At 46.8% G+C, this 19,402-nt stretch overlaps 1 protein-coding gene across 1 annotated transcript in view; it reads left to right on the top strand.

Moving 5' to 3' along the window:
• Positions 1-19,402, top strand: part of NKAIN4 (sodium/potassium transporting ATPase interacting 4) — a 146,519-nt gene that overhangs the window by 40,145 nt on the left and 86,972 nt on the right. The window contains exon 2 of the mRNA XM_054980545.1: positions 18,981-19,118. Coding sequence (XP_054836520.1) covers positions 18,981-19,118 — 138 coding nt within the window. The remainder of the gene's footprint in view (positions 1-18,980; positions 19,119-19,402) is intronic.

The raw sequence follows: 19,402 nt of genomic DNA, 5'->3' as shown, positions 1-19,402 counted from the left end.
GAAAGATAGTAGATCCTGCCGGACCCTGGTCTCAGTAGACAGAGCATTCCACCAGGTAGGAGCCAGGACTGAGAAAGCTCTGGCTCTAGTCGAGGCCAGGCGGGCCTCCTTGGAGCCAGGGACTGATAACAATTTCTTTCTTCCTGATCGGAGGGTCCTCTGGGGAATATACGGGCGTGATTTTATGCAAAACTCCCAGATTACAGCGTCTTTCTGGCGCGATTTCGTGCAAGAAGATGGTGTCTTCCAGGTCTTTTGCGCGATGTTCTTCAGGCAGGTAAGATGTGTGAAAATGGCCCTGGTATTGTGCATAGCGTTCAGCCAAAAGCGTGCAGGCTGCTTTCAGTTGATCCTTGTGGGACTTTTGTGTTGTTGTTGTTTTTTTTAAAGGAATTTATTGGGTAGGTTAACATACATTTCACAGATTACATATTACATCCATTTCTTTTTCAACTTGTACTAATTGCCTTACACTTACCAAATCGAATACACATTTCCCACCCTCCCTCCCCCTTTTACCCCAGACCCCCAACAGCACTAAAACCTTTTTAAATCTTATCATTTCCTTCTATTCTAATATTTGTCCCAGTTTTCAAAGGTAAAGTTCTTACATAGTTTTTAATTCTATTATCATATACATATTAATAACTATCCATAGACCATAGTTGTCCTTTTACATCCCACTTATTTTCCAAATACTCTTTAAGTTTTTCCCAGTCCTTTAAAAATTCATTTGAGCTTTGTTCTTTCAATTTTCTTATCAATTTGTCCATCTCCACCATGTACAACAGTTTTTGAATCCAATCCTCAATTTCTGGTATCTCCTCTTACTTCCAGTATTGCACATATAATAATCTTGCTGCCACCAACATGTAATACAATAATGTCCTGTCCAGTACATTGACTTTTTCCATATTAAGCCCTAACAGAAACATTTCAGGGCATTTTGACAAATTACCTTTCATAATTATCAACATTTCCGCATATATCTTAGACCAGGATTGCTTAGCTTTATCACAAGTCCACCACATATGATAGAAAGAGCCTTTGTGTTGTTTACATTTCCAACATTTGTTTGACATAACGTTACTCATATTTGCTAATTTTTTTGGTGTTAAATACCATCTATACATCATCTTATATCCATTCTCTGATCCTTGTGGGACTTTTCATTGTGTGTGCATGTGCTTAACAACTTGCCGCCGAGTGGAAAGTAAAGTCCAATAGAAAAGTTCACAGGGGCATTCAGAGCAAGATTTGGGTCCAGAAGCACCTTAAAGACCAACTACATTTCCAAGGTGTGGGCTTTCATGAGTAGAAATTCCCTTCATCAGATCCATTTAGAATGGATCTGATGCAGGAACCTCTGACTCTCAAAAGCTCATTCCCTGGAAGTCTAGTTGGCCTTTAAGGTGCTACTGAATCTGAATCTTGCCCTTCTACTACACACCAACATGGCTACTGTCCTGAAACCATCTCTATTGAATTCAGTGGGACTTACTCTGTAGTAAGTGTGTTTAGAAGTGCAATGTTAGTCTTGATGCAAGATGTCGCAATATAGCATGCCATTAAGAATTGTAGCAGGTCAGTTAAATCTAGCAAGAACTGGCAAACATGTAATGTATTATTTATTTCATAGAGTTACAGTTTTTAACACATACTTTGTATGATGACTATAAAACCACTTTCTCTTTGACTCTCAAAAGCTCATACCCTGGGAATCTAGTTGGTCTTTAAGGTGCTACAGGACCCGAATCTTGCTCTTCCACTGATGCCCAACAGTGAAACTATCTTGTGGCATTCAGAAGACTGAGGCTACCCAGGGCTTTTTTTTTCTGGGGAAAGCGGTGGGGGAACTCTCACCCGGGGCAATTCCTGGGAGGAGGTGGCACCCCTGTCACTATACGTGCATGTGCAAAGCACACACATGCTCCCGGGACCGTGTGATGATGTCACTTCCAGGAAGTGATGCCATTGCACATGGTGTGGCCAGCCCCCCCCCCCGAAGGGAGGGAGGGAGGGAGGGAGGAAGGAAGGAAGGAAGGAAGGAAGGAAGGAAGGAAGGAAGGAAGGAAGGAAGAAAGAAAGAAAGAAAGAAAGAAAGAAAGAAAGAAAGAAAGAAAGAGAAAAGGAGGGGTGGGAGGAAGGAAGGAAAGGAAAGGAAAGGAAAGGAAAGGAAAGGAAAGGAAAAAGGAAAGACATGGAAAGAAGGGAAAAGAAAGAGAGGAAGGGAAAGAAGGAAAGACATGGAAAGAAGGAAAGAGAGAAAGGAAAGAAGGAAGGAAGAAAGGAAGAGAAAGGGAAGACATGGAAAGAAGGAAAGAGAAAGGAAGGAGGGGAGGAAAGAAGAAAGGAAGGCTTCAGCTGGGAGGGAGAATCCCCCTCCTCTCAGCTGAAGTTTAAAGCCCTTTGGGGCTTCCCCTACTTCAGCTGGCCAGCGGGGAAGTCTTGGCCTGAACACTGTTTCACCACCTTCCACTGGAAAAAAGCCCTACTACACACAAACTTCATGTATTAACAGCTGCCACATAGAATTCTCTTAAATTTTCTCTCCAAGACAGCTGCAAAATGGTTGCTACTATGGAATTACCTTCAAGGAAGGAGCCATGAGTTCAAATCTCACCTCATCTCCATGTGCCGTTGTTAATCTTTAGAAGAAGGCAGGAGGCTGCTGTCTTCTAAGAACAAGGACTTTCTTTTAAACTGTGGAAGGAAATTCTGTTCTAGAAAACAACCCACCCCACCTCCCCCTTAAACATCAGAAGAACCGGATGGATTGGACCAGTGGCCCACTTGTTTCACACAGCAGCCAACCAGTTGCCGTAGAGGGCCAAACAAACAGAGCAAAGAGGCTAAGGTTCTCCCCTGGTGCTGCCTCCCAGCACTGGTATTCAGAGATTTGCTGCCTCTGTACATGAAGGTTCCCTTCAGTCTCCATGGCTCGTAGCTACTGGTGGACTTCTCCTCCATGAATCTGTCTATGTTTATGGCCATAGCTAACTGTACCAGCAGTGAATTCTACAAGGTATAACTAGATACGTCCTTTTTCTCTGTCCTTATCCTATTAATTTCATTGGGTGCCCGAGTTCTAGTATTATGGGAAAGAGAGAACAAGCTTCCTTTATCCGCTTTCTTATCCCCATGAATAATTTTGTAAACCGTGATCATGTTTCCCATTAAAACAGCTTTTTTCTGGATCAAAACATCCCGGATTTTCCAGCTGTTTATCATAGGAAATGTGCTCTAACCCCTTACTCATCTTGGCTGCCCATCTTAGTGTTTTTTCAAGTTCTGCAATATCCTTTTTTGAGATAGCAGCGACAAGAACGGCACTCAGTATTCTGAATGATGCTGCACCAAATCTTTACCCAACAGCATTATATTTTCAATCCTTTTCCTAATTCGGGTGGACAGGTCTCCTGGGGGCAAAACTGGTAGATGGGAGGGTTTGGAGGTGAGAGGTGGGTGCTTACCCCCCACACTCCTGCATCGTCAGAAAATAATGTCATTTCTGGTATAATGTGGAAGTGACCGGTCGCAACGGAATCTGGTTGTTATGACCCCTGCTTCTCTTGGGTAGATTTTGCCTTAAATCTTTCCCTTACACCCTCTGGGTAGATTGCTGCCACCAGGAGTATTACATTTGAGGATATTTTATTTAAATTTTCCCTTTAGCAACGTGCCCAAGCGTCAGGCTCCTTCGTGGTTCTACGTGGCCCTGAGGATAGGAATGGGATATAGCAATGACAGATACTCCAGGATATAACAAAAACAACGCTTTCTCAAGAAGCGTATCGGTTTCATAAGAAAAGTTCTCAATTCTTAAAGTTATTTCACTTAAACTCATTCACACAGATCTCTTCTAAGGCTGCACACACAGTTTGCCTCTCTTTCTCTGACTCAATATTTCTCTCAGAACTGTTTAAATTTGCTCAGGCAGCACACAGCTTGCCTCTCTTTCCCTGACTGAATGTTCTTTCACAACCATACTTAGTCTAAAACTGCATTCACTCCGCCCACACTCTCAGTCATCAACCAACCATATCCCTCGCTCATCCCTCTCTTTCACACCCACTCTTCACCTATACCACACCAAGCATTTAAAGACACATGTACACATTTGCTTGAAACCATTACACTGGTACTCTAAAAATTAGCCTAAAATTTAGTGTTTGGGTCTGATTTTTAGTTAATCGCCCCCTGTTGCAACTCATTGCTTTTGCACCATGCTGGAAATGACGTCATTTCCCCAGCACAATGGGTCGGGGTGCACGTGCTTACTGCTTGTACCTAATGCCTACCTCTGGTCTTTCTAGGTGCCTTCCCCCACCAGCCAGGTAAGCGGTGGCAGGGAGCAGAGGGTGGTGGAGACTGGGGTCAAGGGATCCCCTGATGCAGCAGGGGATCTGGCAAACCTGTTGCTAATCATTCCTAGCACAGAGTTTGCATTTTTCACTGCTGCCACCGCACACTGGCCAACATTTTCATCAAGCTTTCCTCTATAACCCCAAGATCTCTTTCATTTTCAGTCTTAGCCAGTTCAGACACTATCCGCATATATTTAAAATTGGGAATTTTTGTATCAATATACATTAGCTGTGTTGCTCCCCTCCTTCACCGGGGCCGTCCACCACCCTACCATGATGCTCCCCCCCCCAAAGCAGGGGCTCCCCTGGGCCTCAGATATAGGGGAGGGCAGAATCTGGTCACCTCACAGGCCCAACCCAACCCTTCCTGGTGAGTGTTGCATTTCTGGCATCAGGTCAACACCTTCTCAGCATCTCCTTCCCCGTCCAGGCTCTGGAGCCCTCCATTGTCCATCCACACCCATCTCTCCAGGAACCCACCCCTAGGGTGCCACCCAGTACCTGAGCCATTGGCAGCTAGCTGCCTACTTGGCTCCTCACCCTCACTGGCTGCTAGTTGTGGGGCTGTTACTGCCATCTCCCCAGGAGGCTTCAACCTCTCTGTGCCTTCTGGGCTGTGGCCCACCCATGCAAGGGCTTGCTGCGGCAGGCTCCACCTAGCCCTGTTCAGGCTCTGGGCATGTCCCCTGGCTCTGTCCTGTGGCCTCCCTCCACCCCAGAAGGAGCCTTACTTGCCCAGCTCGCTCCTGCTGAGTCTGGCCCCAACCCTTTGCGGCACCTTAATTGACACTGCTGCTGCTCCCAGTGTCTCCCTAGTGCACTCAGTGCCCCTACCACTGGCCTTGCCATCCTGGCTGTGCTGCAGACTGTGGCAGTCCCTGAGGACCCCTCTACATCAGCCTGGTAAGCCTGGTCTGCCCTAGGTTGCTAAGCAAGCAACTTTGGGCTTCCCTGGGGTCTAGGGGCGGTGGACTGCTCCTGGGGCTGGTGTCCAGATAGGGAGTAGTTAGGGAAACCTGTCAGTCTGATTTGGAGGATTGGCGCTCAGAGGGAGGATTGGAGAGTCAGGAAAGAGTAGATGTAAAACTGATAGTGAAGCTCTCCAATCATCAAAGTCAAACGGATCTTATTCTGCTGGTAAATCTTTTCTTCCTTGATTTATTTTTACATTAAGGATGCGATGTGCAATTATGAGATGATGCATTTGCATGACCGTGTAACAGCCAAACAGGAATCCAAACTTCATAAAATGACCAAATGCTAGACAAAGACTTGGATCCTAAGATTTGCTTCTCCGTATTCTGCACCCTTCCCATTGTGGTTGCAGTTCTTTGCTTCCGAGCACATTCCTTCAGTACTAGCAGCTTCTGCTCATGCAAGACCATCATCTTTCAATGAGCTGAAAAACGTCTAGCTCTGGAGGAGAGCACTGCACAGCTACGGAGGGCAACCGGAAGCAAGGCTTAGGATGCAAGCCAAAATAGTCTTAGTTGGAGGTGGGTTCTGCCTGCTTCCTGTTCTCCCTCTGATGGCCTCTCTTTATATAGTTATTTACTTCCTTTGCAGTTTGCCTCTCTCAGTGAGACTCCGGGTGGATTGCACAATTTAAAACCATGCCGTAACGACAGTGTAAAGCAACTAAAAACAATGCAAATAAGGAGAATCTTATACAAACAACAAACAATGCAATGACATGGGATTGCAAGGTTAAGACTCCAACATACTCCAAACCATAAGGGATATACCATGAACAGTGCTACAAACTGCCTAAAATTTCAGAAGACTGTTGGAAGCTATTGGGGAGGGGAACAGGCTCCAGTCTGCAGCTACTTCCCTCCCTCCCTCTGATCCCCCTCTTTTTTTTCTTTGAACCTTTCTGAGCAGCCTCGATCGATAAGATGTTTTAATGCTCATTTGGGAGTGTAGGAAGCTTGCCTTGGTGATAAGCTGCACATTGGCTCTCTTCTAACCCGTCGTCAGTGCTGTTGGGGCAGTCTGTAGGAACTGCGGGGGTCCAGTTTCTGCTTCCACAAAGACAGAATGTGATATTGGGTGCAACATCATCAGGAACCCAATTCTCATTTGGAAAAAAAGCAAGTTTCTAGCCCTTAAGTATGCAGAAAAAGTTTGAAAACCCTTGTCCAAATAGCAGCTGAGCAGAGCTTTGCGGCGTTGCAGAGGTACGGCATTAACAGTCTACGTAATTCCATCTCTATCCCCACATGGTCAACAGAATAACTTGTGCCGAATGAGCAGATGGAATCTCATTTCCTTAATTTGTCTGTGCAGATGATGTATGGACAGCCTGGGCCATCTTGGTCTCTGGTGGTGGATCTCCAGGTCTGTTCTTCTCTTCAACTGCTGAGCAGCTGGAGGAAAGCGATTGCTCTCTGCCACTGCTAGCTGACAGAGACACTGCAGTAAGTGGACCTTCAGGGATAAAAACACCATTTGGCTTTGATTGACATCAAAATTGGGCCACGTTGGCTGTTTGAATTTTTTAAAACGTTTGATAAGTGAAGCACAGATAGAAGGGTCAAAAGAGAATCATGCAGTTCTAGAGTCAGAAGGGAACTTCTAAGCCGCGTAGTCCAACTATGTCCCTGTTGGGGAGCAGAGAAACCTGTTGCCCTCTGCAGCTCTGAGCAGTGGCAGGATTTTTTTTAAAAAAGTGGCATTCACAAAGCACTATGTCACTTCTGGAAAAAACCAAGAAGTGACCTATGATAGTTCTAGCAACTGGCACAAAGACTTTTTGCTTGGCTTTTACCAGAAGTAACATAACACTGTAACTGGCATTGCAGCGCCCCCCGCCCCCATTTCCCCACTAACAACCCACCTGCAAGTTGCCAGGGACTGCATGGCAACTCGAAGTCCAACCCCCTGCTCAATAAATTAAAAGTTAAAGCATCCCCAACAGATGACGATTGAGACTCTGCTGTCAGTTCTAAGGATGACAGGCTATGGCAGATAGACCGCTGTACGCTCACAGCAAGAACTCCATGGTCTTGGTTGGAAAGGGTTTATTTCAGGAATCGAATCATGTTCATAGACAGGTCCAAAGGCTGACCAGAAAGTTGACAGGAAGAGCTAAATGTGTGAAAAGCATTCTTCTTATAGAGCACAACTACTCTTCCCCCCAAAAACATTACCTTTGGCGCAAAATAGTCTTGAGAACTTCTCTGAGTAGTTTACATATCAAGTCTAAACACCAGGCAGGCAGCAGATTAAAAGTGAAACACGGTTATTCATGAGAACGGGCAGTGTACAAGGTCAGAAGCACTGAGAGCTCCAAAGCAGTTAGATAAGGCACCTGCGGCTTCAGTAGGCCTGTGAGAGCAAGGCAAGTTATGGCATGGGTAATATGACATCAAGGTACAGCATTAACAATGGTTCTGTAGAACAAGGCACAGAACAGTACAGCGTTAACAAGGCAGTGGTATGGCAACAGTAGTTTGGAACCGGAGTATGGCAACTGAATGGCATGGATGGGGTGCAGACATGACCTCTGCTTGTAGACTTCCGGTGAGAAAGTGACCACCACCTTGCTGGCTCAACTTTCGTTGAACTGCTCTCACTGTTAGGAAGTTTCTCTTCATGTTCAGCTGGAATCTCCCCTCCTGTGTCTTACGCTCATTAGATCTAGAGTCTCTTTGCACAAGATCCCACGCATCTGACGAAGAGAGCTGTGATTCTCGAAAGCTCATGCTACAGTAAAGTTGGTTAGTCTTAAAGGTGCCACTGGACTCTTTTCGATTTCTTTACACAAGGTATCTTACACGGGGACGCTCGAGTGAAAGATCGTTCTCCCGTTGTGGATACACACGCACTACTAGGGAGACAGAGTACACTTGACTATAAGACCACAGAGAAAGTAAGTCTCTTGAGCGTCCCCAGATGAGATGTCATGCGTAGAGACTCCTAGTCTCACCCGCTGGAGCAGCAGAAGAGAAGTCTTTGCCCTTGGTCGTTTCCCCATGTCCCGGCATAGCGCTATACTCGTGGAACAAGGGCATATTCCTGGTGCAATTTCTGACATCATCGCACCACGATGCCGTTCTCAAGGCGCGATGATGTCAGAAATCGCGCCAGGAAGACGCCCTCATTCCGTATGGCGCTATGCTGGGATGTGTAGAAATGCCCTTTGTCCATGAGAGAGCTCTACAGATAGCTCTTGATCAGATCTGTGTCTTCTCCAGGCTAAACGTACCTGTTCCGATGACCTTTTCATCATCTTTGCAGAGTTGCTCTGAAACTGTTCTACTTGGTTTACATCCTTTTTAAAGTGGCCAGACCCTTCGACAAAGAATTAATGGACATAAGTCTGACATCAGAAACCACAATATTCAAAAACCAGTGCGGGGAATATTTTAACCTTCCAGGACTTTCAGTTGCTGACCTAAAGTAGCAGTTCTCCTGTAGAGGAATTTCAAAGGGAGATTAGAAAGGGAGACTGCTGAAGTGTAACTGATAACGAAGCTCAGGACAATACGTCCACCTGGACTAAACCCAGACCTAGGCTTCCTGTCTCATTACCAGTGCTGATTTCTCCACACCCACTAACCCTCTGCATATCCCACCCTATGCAATCACACCTGCTATTGTCATTCACCAGCAATTATCATTCAGTTTCTGGAATCACTCCACTCTCCAAGATATAAGGACAGATGGACTCACATTCTAGCTGCATCTGAAGAAGTGAGCTGTGACTCACAAAAGCTCATACCCTACCACTAATTTTGTTAGTCTTAGAGGAGCTACTGGACTCCTGCTCTTTTATACTGCTACAGAGAGACTAACACAGCTACCCATCTTGCTCTTAAAGTGTGGTATCCTGAACTGGATACAGCACTCCAGGCTGTGGTGGCCTGACCAGCATAGAATAGTGTGAAATGATTGTCATGACCTGAACACGTATGACACTGCCTTGTATTGAATCAGACAGTCAGTACAATGTATTGTCGAAGGCTTTCACGGCTGGAGAACGATGGCTGTTGTGGGTTTTCCGGGCTGTATTGCCGTGGTCTTGGCATTGTAGTTCCTGACGTTTCGCCAGCAGCTGTGGCTGGCATCTTCAGAGGTGTAGCACCCAAAAGACAGAGATGACACTGAGAGATCTCTGTCTTTTGGTGCTACACCTCTGAAGATGCCAGCCACAGCTGCTGGCGAAACGTCAGGAACTACAATGCCAAGACCACGGCAATACAGCCCGGAAAACCCACAACAACCATCAGTCAGTACAATAATTTTGGTATTGTCTACTTAGACTGGCAGCGGTTCTCCAGGTTTCAGGCAGAGGTCTTTCACTTCACCTCCAGCCTGATCCTCTTTAATGGGAGATGACGGGGATTGAACCCGGGACCTTTTGCATGCAAAGCAGAGGCTCTTCCATTAAGCCACAGCCTACTCCAAAATACCATGGATATCATGCTTCTGTTAACACAGCCAAGTATGCCTCCGATAGTAACATTAACCTGCAGATATGTCAGCAAAAGAAGGGGAGCAGAGAAGACATTAGGACTGGCCAGATATCCTGGGAGCAAGCTGCGCTCAAGTTCCTGAAGGACTTGCCTTAGACCAGATGAGTGGCAGCAGGGCTGGATCGAGGGTGGGCAGGGGGTGGTATTCTGCCCCCAGCACCGCCAAGGAGGGGGTGTCGGGAGCAGCTGCCAGCTGCCGGGAGCGCGTGGGCGGCCTCGCAGCCCCCCGTGCTGCCTTTTGCCTGCCCCGCAGGACAGGGGGCGGCTGGCTTGCTGCGCACTCCCTGTCCTGTGGGGCAGACAAAAGGCAGCACAGGGGGCTGTGAGGCAGCCTGGGCCATTCGCCTGTCCTGCAGGACAGGGGGCAGCCAGCTGGCCCCTGTCCTGCAAAGCAGGCGAATGGCACGGGCAGCCTCGCAGCCCCCCGCGCTGCCTCCGCCAGCGCACCGCATGGACGGCACACTCCGCCCTGCATGATGATGTCACAGAAGTGCCGTCATCATGGAGCGCTCGGAGCACGCCCGCACGCGTGACTAGGGTTGTCCTGGGTGCCGGCAACCTGAGATCCGGCCCTGAGTGGCAGTGTAGTTCTGGAAAGCAGTGACAGGCTGCCACTTAAGTGGCACTGCCAGCTTCTCATGGACTTGCCCCACTTGCTTGGGCCCTATACAGTGAGCAAAGGGGTCTGCCATGCCAGTGTTCATCATGGGCACTGGAGGTAGTTACCTTCCCCCACACAAGCACATGAGGCTTCCTTATAGCTCCAACCAATTTTAGGCAGCTTAGACTAATAAAAGAAGGTTACAGAGCGCATGCTAAATGTCATGCGTTCTGCCAAATCGCAATCGGCTTCGCCTCCACCTTCAATTCCCTTTCACTTATTATATGAGAGTCGAGCAGACATCATACTGAGGTTCGTCCATCATGAAGAGTGAGAAACTCTTTGCTTCAAGGGGGCTGTTATTTGAACTCGGCACCTGTCAGTTGTCTCCAGTTGCTTTTATTTCTAGTTGCAATTTGGAATGTCAGGAGGCCCCGAGGTGTGCAAGCATCAGTTCTCTGAGAAGCAGACGGGCCAAACTTAATACAGAGCAGGGTTGATTGTATAAAAGGGCAGTGCTGACCAAACATAACTTACAGACATAGTGGCAAACATCCCGCCGTCAATTACTCTTTTGACCTCTGTGGGCCAAAGGTGCTGGTGTGGACAGAGATCACGGAGCCCCGAGGAATGTTTCCTTGACAACCTTAGCTAAAGGAGGAGGGGAAAAATGAGATTTCATAAGCGCAGCTGTGTATTGGGCAATGGAGTGATAACCTTAAGCGCTCACTGCCGGCTTCTGAGGCTGGTCTGGTTACAGAGGTGGAGGCACAAGGAAATTCTTAAAGAGTTTGCCAAGTTAAAATTGGCTGGTGAGCCATAAAGGCCAGAAATCGGGGTGGTGGGGAGAGTGCCTTAGGCAAAATATACAAAAAAGCCTTGTCTCACTCATCCATGCACATTCTCACAGGTTCATTTCTCATTTAATAATTATATCTATTTATCTGTTTGTGGGGGAGGGCCAAGGACTCACTAATAGACTATCAAGGGGAGGGATTGAGTGAAAGCTGAAGACGGGAGCAGATCGAGGTAGGTTGGCAGGTGGACGGGAAGGAGAGAGGGAGGCAGGAAAGGGGAGAGGCTATGGTTGCCAACTTCAAGTGGGGCCTGGAGATCTTCTAGAATTGCAACTGATCTCCACAGCTGCTTTGGAGGGTGGCATTGTACCCCAACTGAGGTCCTTCTTCACTCCAAACCCCACCCTCTCTTTTTTTTTTGAATTTTTTTTTAATTGGTGAGTATATAAATTTTACACAAATTCCCCATATTACCTAAATTATATCAACCCCCACCCTTTCCCCCTTATAGACTTCCAACAACTTTCCAACCCTTAACCCATCTTATTATTTAAATTGCTTTTAACTATATTGTTCTAAATCTTATATATATTATATCCTTTATTCTAAGCATATTCAAATTCTTCTATATCTCAAATTCTCTAATATATCCAATCTATACCTCATATTTTAACCTATCTATTTTTAATACAATCTTCATAATAATAATATTAGCTTAGATTAAATAATAACTAAGTTTCCCCATTAGTGGTAATGTTACTTCTCTCTCCCCTTTATATAATCACACATTAATAGTTCTCAAACTGCCACAGTCCTCCTTTCACATCCCATTTTTTTTCTAAATATTGTTTCAATTTCCCCCAGTCTGCAAAGTATTCTCCTGGATCCAGATCTTTCAGTTTTCTTGTCATTTTGTCCATTTCTGCCATGTACAACAATTTGTAAATCCAATCTTCTGTAGTTGGTATTTCTTGCACTTTCCATTTCTGCGCGTATAAAAGTCTTGCTGCTGTAGTCATGTAAAATAACAATGTTCTATACTGCATTGGAACATCTTCCATTCCCAAGTTCAGTAGCAGCAATTCTGGGTTCTTATTTATTTGGGTACTCCAAACCCCACCCTCTCCAAGCCCCACTCCCAAATTTCTCAACCTGGAGTTGGCAACCTTATTACAGGGGCTTTTAGGGACAGGTAATAGGAAATAATGAAGGAGGAGACTTATGTATATATGCTTGTATATGTGTGCTATGTGCCATCAAGTAGCTTCTGACTTATGTTGAACCTATAAAGGAAAGATCGCCAAAACATCCTATCATTAACAGACTTGCTCAGATCTTGCAAAGTGGAGGACGTGGCTTCTTTTATTGAGCCCAGCCATCTCATTTAGGTCTTCCTCTTTTCCTACTGCCTTCCACTTTTCCTGGCATGATTGACTTTTCCAGTGAATCTTGTCTTCTTATGATGTGACCAAAGTACGATAGCCTCATTTTTGTCATTTTAGCTTCTAGGAAGAATTCAGGCTTGATTTGATCCAGTACCCTCTTATTTGTCTTTTTGGCTGTCCATGGTATCTGCAAAACTCTCCTTCAGCACATTTCAAATGTATCAGTTTTCTTCCTGTCAGCTTTCTTCACCGTCCAACTTTCACATCCATACATAGTAATAGGGAATACCATCATTTGGATTATCTTGATCTTGGTTCCCAGAGGAGCTTGTATATATAAAATTTATAATGTTCCTTGCTTCCTCTTTCAGGCTCTTTCTGTCTTACTGACTCTACAGGCCTTTGAAAACCTTAACATAGACACCCCCCCCTTTTAGGTGTACATAATCTGTGCTAAAATGATGCAGAGGGAGGCATTGTGCTGGAGGAAGGAACCACATTTATCTTGTTGATCTACAGTAGAACAGCGTGATTTGAGTTTGGTAGCACCTTAGAAATCAACAACATTTTCTGTGTCTAAAGAAGGAAGCTGTCACTCTCAAAAACTTACGCTCTGAAAAATGTGCCAGTTTCTAAGGTGCCACTGGACTCAGATCTTGGCTGTAAGATCTTCTGAGCTGAAATGAAGTAAGAGAATAGTGAAAGTGAAGCGAATACACACCTACATATCTAATTCTGCTTGGTTTTCCAAATAATTTATCAAGCTGTTAAATCTTGGCACCCGAAGCCTAAGAGCCATTAGTACCCAGGGAAACTGCACCTTGAGACCAATTTGCTCAGCATCTTTGGCGAAATCTTCTCACTTCTAAGATGATTGATAAAAGCACTCGTGTTATGGAGACAGTTATTTTGTCCTATTGGACAGAACTGAGTTTCCTTTCATTGCCTTTTTTTGTTGTTGCTATTTTAAGGACTAGAGGATGGTAATTCGGAACTGCCAAACTGGGAATAGGGGAACAGGCATGCAATAGAGGGTCCAGAGGAGTTAGCCGTGTTAGTCTGTAGTCGCAAAATAGTAAAGGGTCCAATAGCACTTTTAAGACTAACCAACTTTATTGTAGCATAAGCTTTCGAGAACCACAGCTCTCTTTTTCAGATGCATCTGACGAAGAAAGTTGTGGTTCTCGAAAGCTTATTCTACAGTAAAGTTGGTTAGTCTTAAAGGTGCTACTGGACTTTTACTATTTGGCAGTAGCGGGGGACTTCTAAAGGTGCCCCGATGAGTAGAATCCACCCTTTTCTCTTCTGCTTGTTATTTGCCCTTTGCCTGGCTGCCGATTAGCTGGCCATAATCCCAAAAGTAATTACTTGACTGTTTTCCCGAAAGACTCGGGGAAGGCAGCAGGAGAGGCATCTAGTCCCAGGCAAATAAGATTAAGGGGATTTCAGAACTGAGTAAATTAACATGACGGAAATCTAGTTGATCACAGAGAATTGATTGTGGGGCAGGAGTAGCATGGGGGCCGAAGAACTATTGGCAACTTCTGACCCACTAAGAGGTTGGGTCCTGTCCTTTGCTTTCTGCTTTTCATAGTATGTAGGACAGAAGGCTGCGGACTGCAGGGGCAGTAGCAAGGATTCTTCAGCAAGGAGTTTTGCAATCTGTGTCCAGGGTATGGTGTGACAACGCATGAACCTTGCTTAAGCCAAGAGGGTCTGGAGCTGTTCAGTGCCTGAATGAGAGAATGAAAATTTAATCGGCTTCATGTTGCCACACAACTCCTGTTTATGTGCTCCAGCATGCAGCTAACTTGCTAGGAATCCTAAGTAAGCCATCTTGAGTCCTTATCCTGATGGCGGGAACTTTCCCTATAACCAGGGCTTTTTTTCTGGGAAAAGAGGTGGTGGAACTCAGTGGGTTGCCCTCGGAGAAAATGGTCACATGGCTGGTGGCCCCGCCCCCTGATCTCCAGACAGAGGAGAGTTTAGATTGACCTCTGTGCCGCTTGGCTTGGCGCCGCTTGGCTTGGCGGTGCGGAGGGCAATCTAAAGTCCCCTCTGCCTGGAGATCAGGGGGCGGGGCCACCAGCCATGTGACCATTTTCAAGAGGTTCCAGAACTCCGTTCCCCCGCATTCCCCCTGAAAAAAAGCCCTACATATAACTAACATCACCAAACCCATTTACATCACTTCTGCCAATTCAGCTGTCTGAGCACCTTGAACTTGATGGACCTCTAATCAAGTTACTTCAACCAATACCCCTGTGTGTTTCCTGTGGAGAACTTGGTTGATTCTACCTGCCAAGGACTGACAGGAAGGAGCCAAAAAATGAACACCTTTCTACTGAATACACACACAGAAAAAAACCAGCAGTTGATCAGCTGTCTCTCAGATCTTTTTCTCAGCTGCTTGAGTGGAGATTTTAACCCAGGTCTCTACTGACTGTACAAGTCTGCCACTCTAACCGCTACACCGTGCTGCCTTTGCAAGGCAACTTTATATGCATCCCGATCTCTGTGGTCAAACACTGCCTCTCGGTCCACCACAATTCTACTCTGGCTCCTCTGGACTGAAACCATTTTGGCAGCTTCTTTCTTCCAACGTTATCTTTCAGGAACACATACCACGGCAGGGTTTCCTCACTTAATAGGTAAACTCAAACATTTGCGGTCCTGGTGCTTTATCTGCATTTTAGGTTTAACATAACAAACAAAGCCAATTAAATGCCTGATTGGATCAACTGATTGCAGTCATGTGTCCTCTAGCCAGCCAATCAGAATCCAGGATTCGTAAATGTTATTACGGTGTGTGCTTTGATCCTGCTAATGAAAGATTAAGCACCTTACACGTTGCTGCCGGCTCTCCTGATGCAGAGAAAATTGATTTTGAAATGAATAATGGCCTCCCAGTATCCACTTTCCCAGGCATGGGACTTGTTCATTCAGCAGATTGGGTGTTTCATCCCATATTGCTGATGGTTACCTCTGCCAATAATTAAATCGGATCCATTCAAAGGACAGGCAGAGTAGAAGAATACATACATTTTAAAAAATGTATTGGAAGGGGGAAGGAAAAGCAAAAACAACAGTTCACCAAATCTGGTGAAGGCAGGAGAAGAGGCAACGGGCATGATCCGATGGGAGGTTGTGCACACGTCGATTCGAATGAACGGAGGAGGCAGGTGAACACAGCTGCATTGTTCTGGTTGTGATGCTGACTTCTCCATCCGTAACAACTTACTATTTCACTCAGTAGGGTTGCCAGCTCCAGGTTGGGAAATCCCTGGAGATGGTGGGGGGAGCCTGGAAACGGTGGGGTTTGGAGCAGAGAGAGGAATCTCAACAGGGTATAATGCCATAGAGCCAAAACAGACGTGACGAGTTACTAGAGTTCAACTCGTGTTTCCTTACCTCAAGGTTTGTCGGGAAGTGTAGGTGTCCTTGTAGCTTAAAGTTTAACATTTACAGAGCAGCAGGGAGGGAAGTGCAGATGTGGGGCGCCTTTCCTCCCACTCTCCGGGTGCATCGCTGCATTTCCCCTTTGCCCGCTTGCACAGAGCATCGCATCATCTCCCCCCCCTCGCCCGGCCTGGCCCCCGCAGAGCAATGCAAGGCTGCACTGGGAGAGCGAGTGCCCAGAACATCGCTGCATCTCCTGCCCCTCACTCACCTGGCCTCCACCTGAAGCCACGTGGCCCAGAACTGCATAGCCCAGCGTTGCTCTGTGGGGGCCGACGCTCCATGCGAGTGGACTATGTAGCTCCGGTCCACGTGAGCAGGGGAAGAATAATATCAAACGTTCTGTGGTATGAAAGGAGCATTTCAAGGGGTTAAAATGCCTCCCCCATTTCTCCAGTAGCTGTCCGTTTTGTGTTTAATGGCAATCTTGATCAGCAATCTTGATCACTCCACTTTCCACCTTTCCTTCTTGCAAAAAAGGGCCACGTGTGGGCTTCAGCGAGGGAAAGCAGAGCGGGCCCAGTGTTAGCTTTCTCTGCTGCCGGTGATATCAGCAGGTCATCAGCTCCTTTGGCTTTTTGACAGCTCGCCTTTTGAAGGATCAGAAAAGAAAATTGCAAGGGGGGGAGAAATGACGTTGATGCAGCTTTTAAAGGAATGCCACGAAAGCTGCCTGCCAAGTACGGGGAAGAGGCTACTTTGCTTTCGGAGGAGCAAACGGATGTGAACCCTCCCCCCCCCCCCCGCCCCACTGTCTGAACAATCACACAAGAGGGAACACAATTCACGGGATGTAAAATCTGTCACAAACCTGGCTCCCGACTCTGATTCCGTTCCACTCTAGAGATTACTCCTGTCTTTAAAAGTGACGTTTTTCATAACATGTCTTGAATTCCCGTTACTCAGCTGGAGCCCAGCTTTCTACTGCAGACTCCATGAAGAGTTTGGCTTGATTCTAAGCTTTCCGTGGACAAACAGGTGTCCATGGTGGCTAGAATAGCATTTTTCCGTCATTGCCAGTCCAGACAACTTTCCTCATAACTCTCTCAATCTGACCTTGTCACATTGATCCGTACAACAGCCACCTCTTTCTTAGACTACTGCAACTCAGTCTATGTAGGGCGGCCCTTGAAGATGCTCTGGATACTCCAGCTGATGCAGAATGCGGCTGCTAGGCTGCTGAGCAAATCTCCATGGTCAGCTCATATAACACGGATTTTGAAGCAGTTGCATTGGTTACCTATTAGCCTCTGAATCCAATTCAAGCTGTTGGTCCTTACCTTTAAAACCCTTCACAGTCTGGGACCCTCATACCTTTAGGTTTGTCTCTTCCATTTTGACCCCCCCCCCCTCCATCTCCTGCTTGTTCATCTTCACAGGGCTTGCTGACGGTTCCTGGCCCCAGAGTGGCACAACTTTCTTCCACCAGGAAGATGGCCTTTAGGATTGTGGTGCCCTCTAGGATTGCCAGTCCCCCTTAACCTTCTAGTGGGAGGTGAGAGACCCGGCACTCACCTTTACAGTACAGCTCTTGTGTGCGCTTTGTGCTCATGCGCTCCTGGCCTGCATGATGATGTCACTTCTGGGAAGTGACGTCAACATGCAGGGCCTTGTGGTGCTGCTAGGAGTGCTCCCATGCTCCGCAGCGGGCTGATTGTGGCCCACTTGGGGCCTAAATTGGCCTGCTGTGAAGTGCAGAAGCTTTCCAACACCCTCCCAGCAGTGCTCCGACACTCTGCAGCAGGCCAATTCAGGCGTGTTTGGGGTCAAAATTGGCCCATTGCAGAGTGTGGCATAGCTCCGCAAATGGGCCTGATTCGGCCTGCTGCGGAGCATGGGAGCACTGCCGGGAGGGCCCGGGAGAACTCCTGCGCTTCACAGCGGGCCAATTTAAGCCCCAAATGGGTCAAATTTGGCCCACCAGGGGCCCAAATCAGCCCACCAGGGAGCACGCCTCCAGGTAGAGGCTGGAGATCTCCTGGAATTACAACTAGTCTCCAGGCCGCAGAGATCAGTCCGCCTGGAGAAAATGGCTACTTTGAGGGGTGGACTCTATGGAATTATGCCATGCCAAGGTCCTTTCCCTCCACAAACCCCACTTTCTCCAGGTTTCTCCAGGTTTCACCCCCCAGATCTCCAGGAATTTCCCAACTTGGAGTTGGCAACCCTACGGGAGGCGTGTTCCTCCACCTTTCCCCTCCACTGGCCAGGTAAATGGTGGCGAGGGGCAGAGGATGGGAGCAGGGAATCCCCTGCCCCGAATAGAGGACTTGTAACCCTAGTGCCCTCCCTTTGGAGTGCACTGTCGAAAGCCTGTTGATCTTTCGGAAACTCTGTAAGGCAGAATGATTCCAGCATGCCTTTGCTATCTACTATTCCTTTGTGATTGAAAATAGCTGTGCATTTTTAAACTACCTGGGGTTGAGACTAGAGTGTTTTTTTAGTTATTTGCACGGCTTTTTTCTGGGAAAAGAGGTGGTGGAACTCAGTGGGTTGCCCACGGAGAAAATGGTCACATGGCTGGTGGCCCCGCCCCCTGATCTCCAGACAGAGGGGAGTTGAGATTGCCCTCCCTGCTGCTCAGTGGAGCGTAGGGCAATCTAAACTCCCCTCTGTCTGGAGATCAGGGGGCGGGGCCACCAGCCATGTGATCATTTTGAAGAGGTTCCGGAACTCCGTTCCACTGCTTTCCAGCTGAAAAAAAATCCTGGTTATTTGTATCAGGCTGTTTTCTTGTGATTTTATTGCATATTATATTTTTGTACTGTTTTTAACTTAGATCTCAACCACTTAGATCTTAAACACTTAGATCTTAACTGAAGAGAAGTGGGATAAAAATGAAATAAATAAATAAAAATTCTGCCTTCACCTCTTCCTTCTTGTTTTTTCAGCTGGCTGCCTTAGAGAGACAAGTGTTCGATTTCCTGGGATTCCAATGGGCCCCGATTCTTGCCAATTTCCTGCACATCATCATTGTGATTCTTGGCCTCTTTGGTACCATCCAGTACAGGCCCCGCTACATTGTGGTGGTAAGTGGCACAGAGCGCTCCAGCGTTAAGATGTAGCTGAACGTGGCTTGTAAAAAGCAGGCTTCGAATAATCAAATCTCAGCACAGCAATAGACTTACTGGGTGACTCTCATTAATTAAACCATTCTGTGTAGGGTTGCCAGATCCAGCGGGAGACTGGGAGCCCGGCACTTACCCTGCGGAGGCTTTGGAGGCTTCCCTTGTGCGTACGCGCTCCCAGTGTGCGTGATGACATCACTTCCAGGAAGAGATGTCATCACGTGGGTCAAATGGCGGCCTGGGAG

The sequence above is a fragment of the Eublepharis macularius genome, chromosome 5 (genome assembly GCF_028583425.1).
Source record: "Eublepharis macularius isolate TG4126 chromosome 5, MPM_Emac_v1.0, whole genome shotgun sequence".
NCBI lineage: Eukaryota > Metazoa > Chordata > Lepidosauria > Squamata > Eublepharidae > Eublepharis > Eublepharis macularius.
This window is presented reverse-complemented; position numbering and strand designations above follow the sequence as displayed.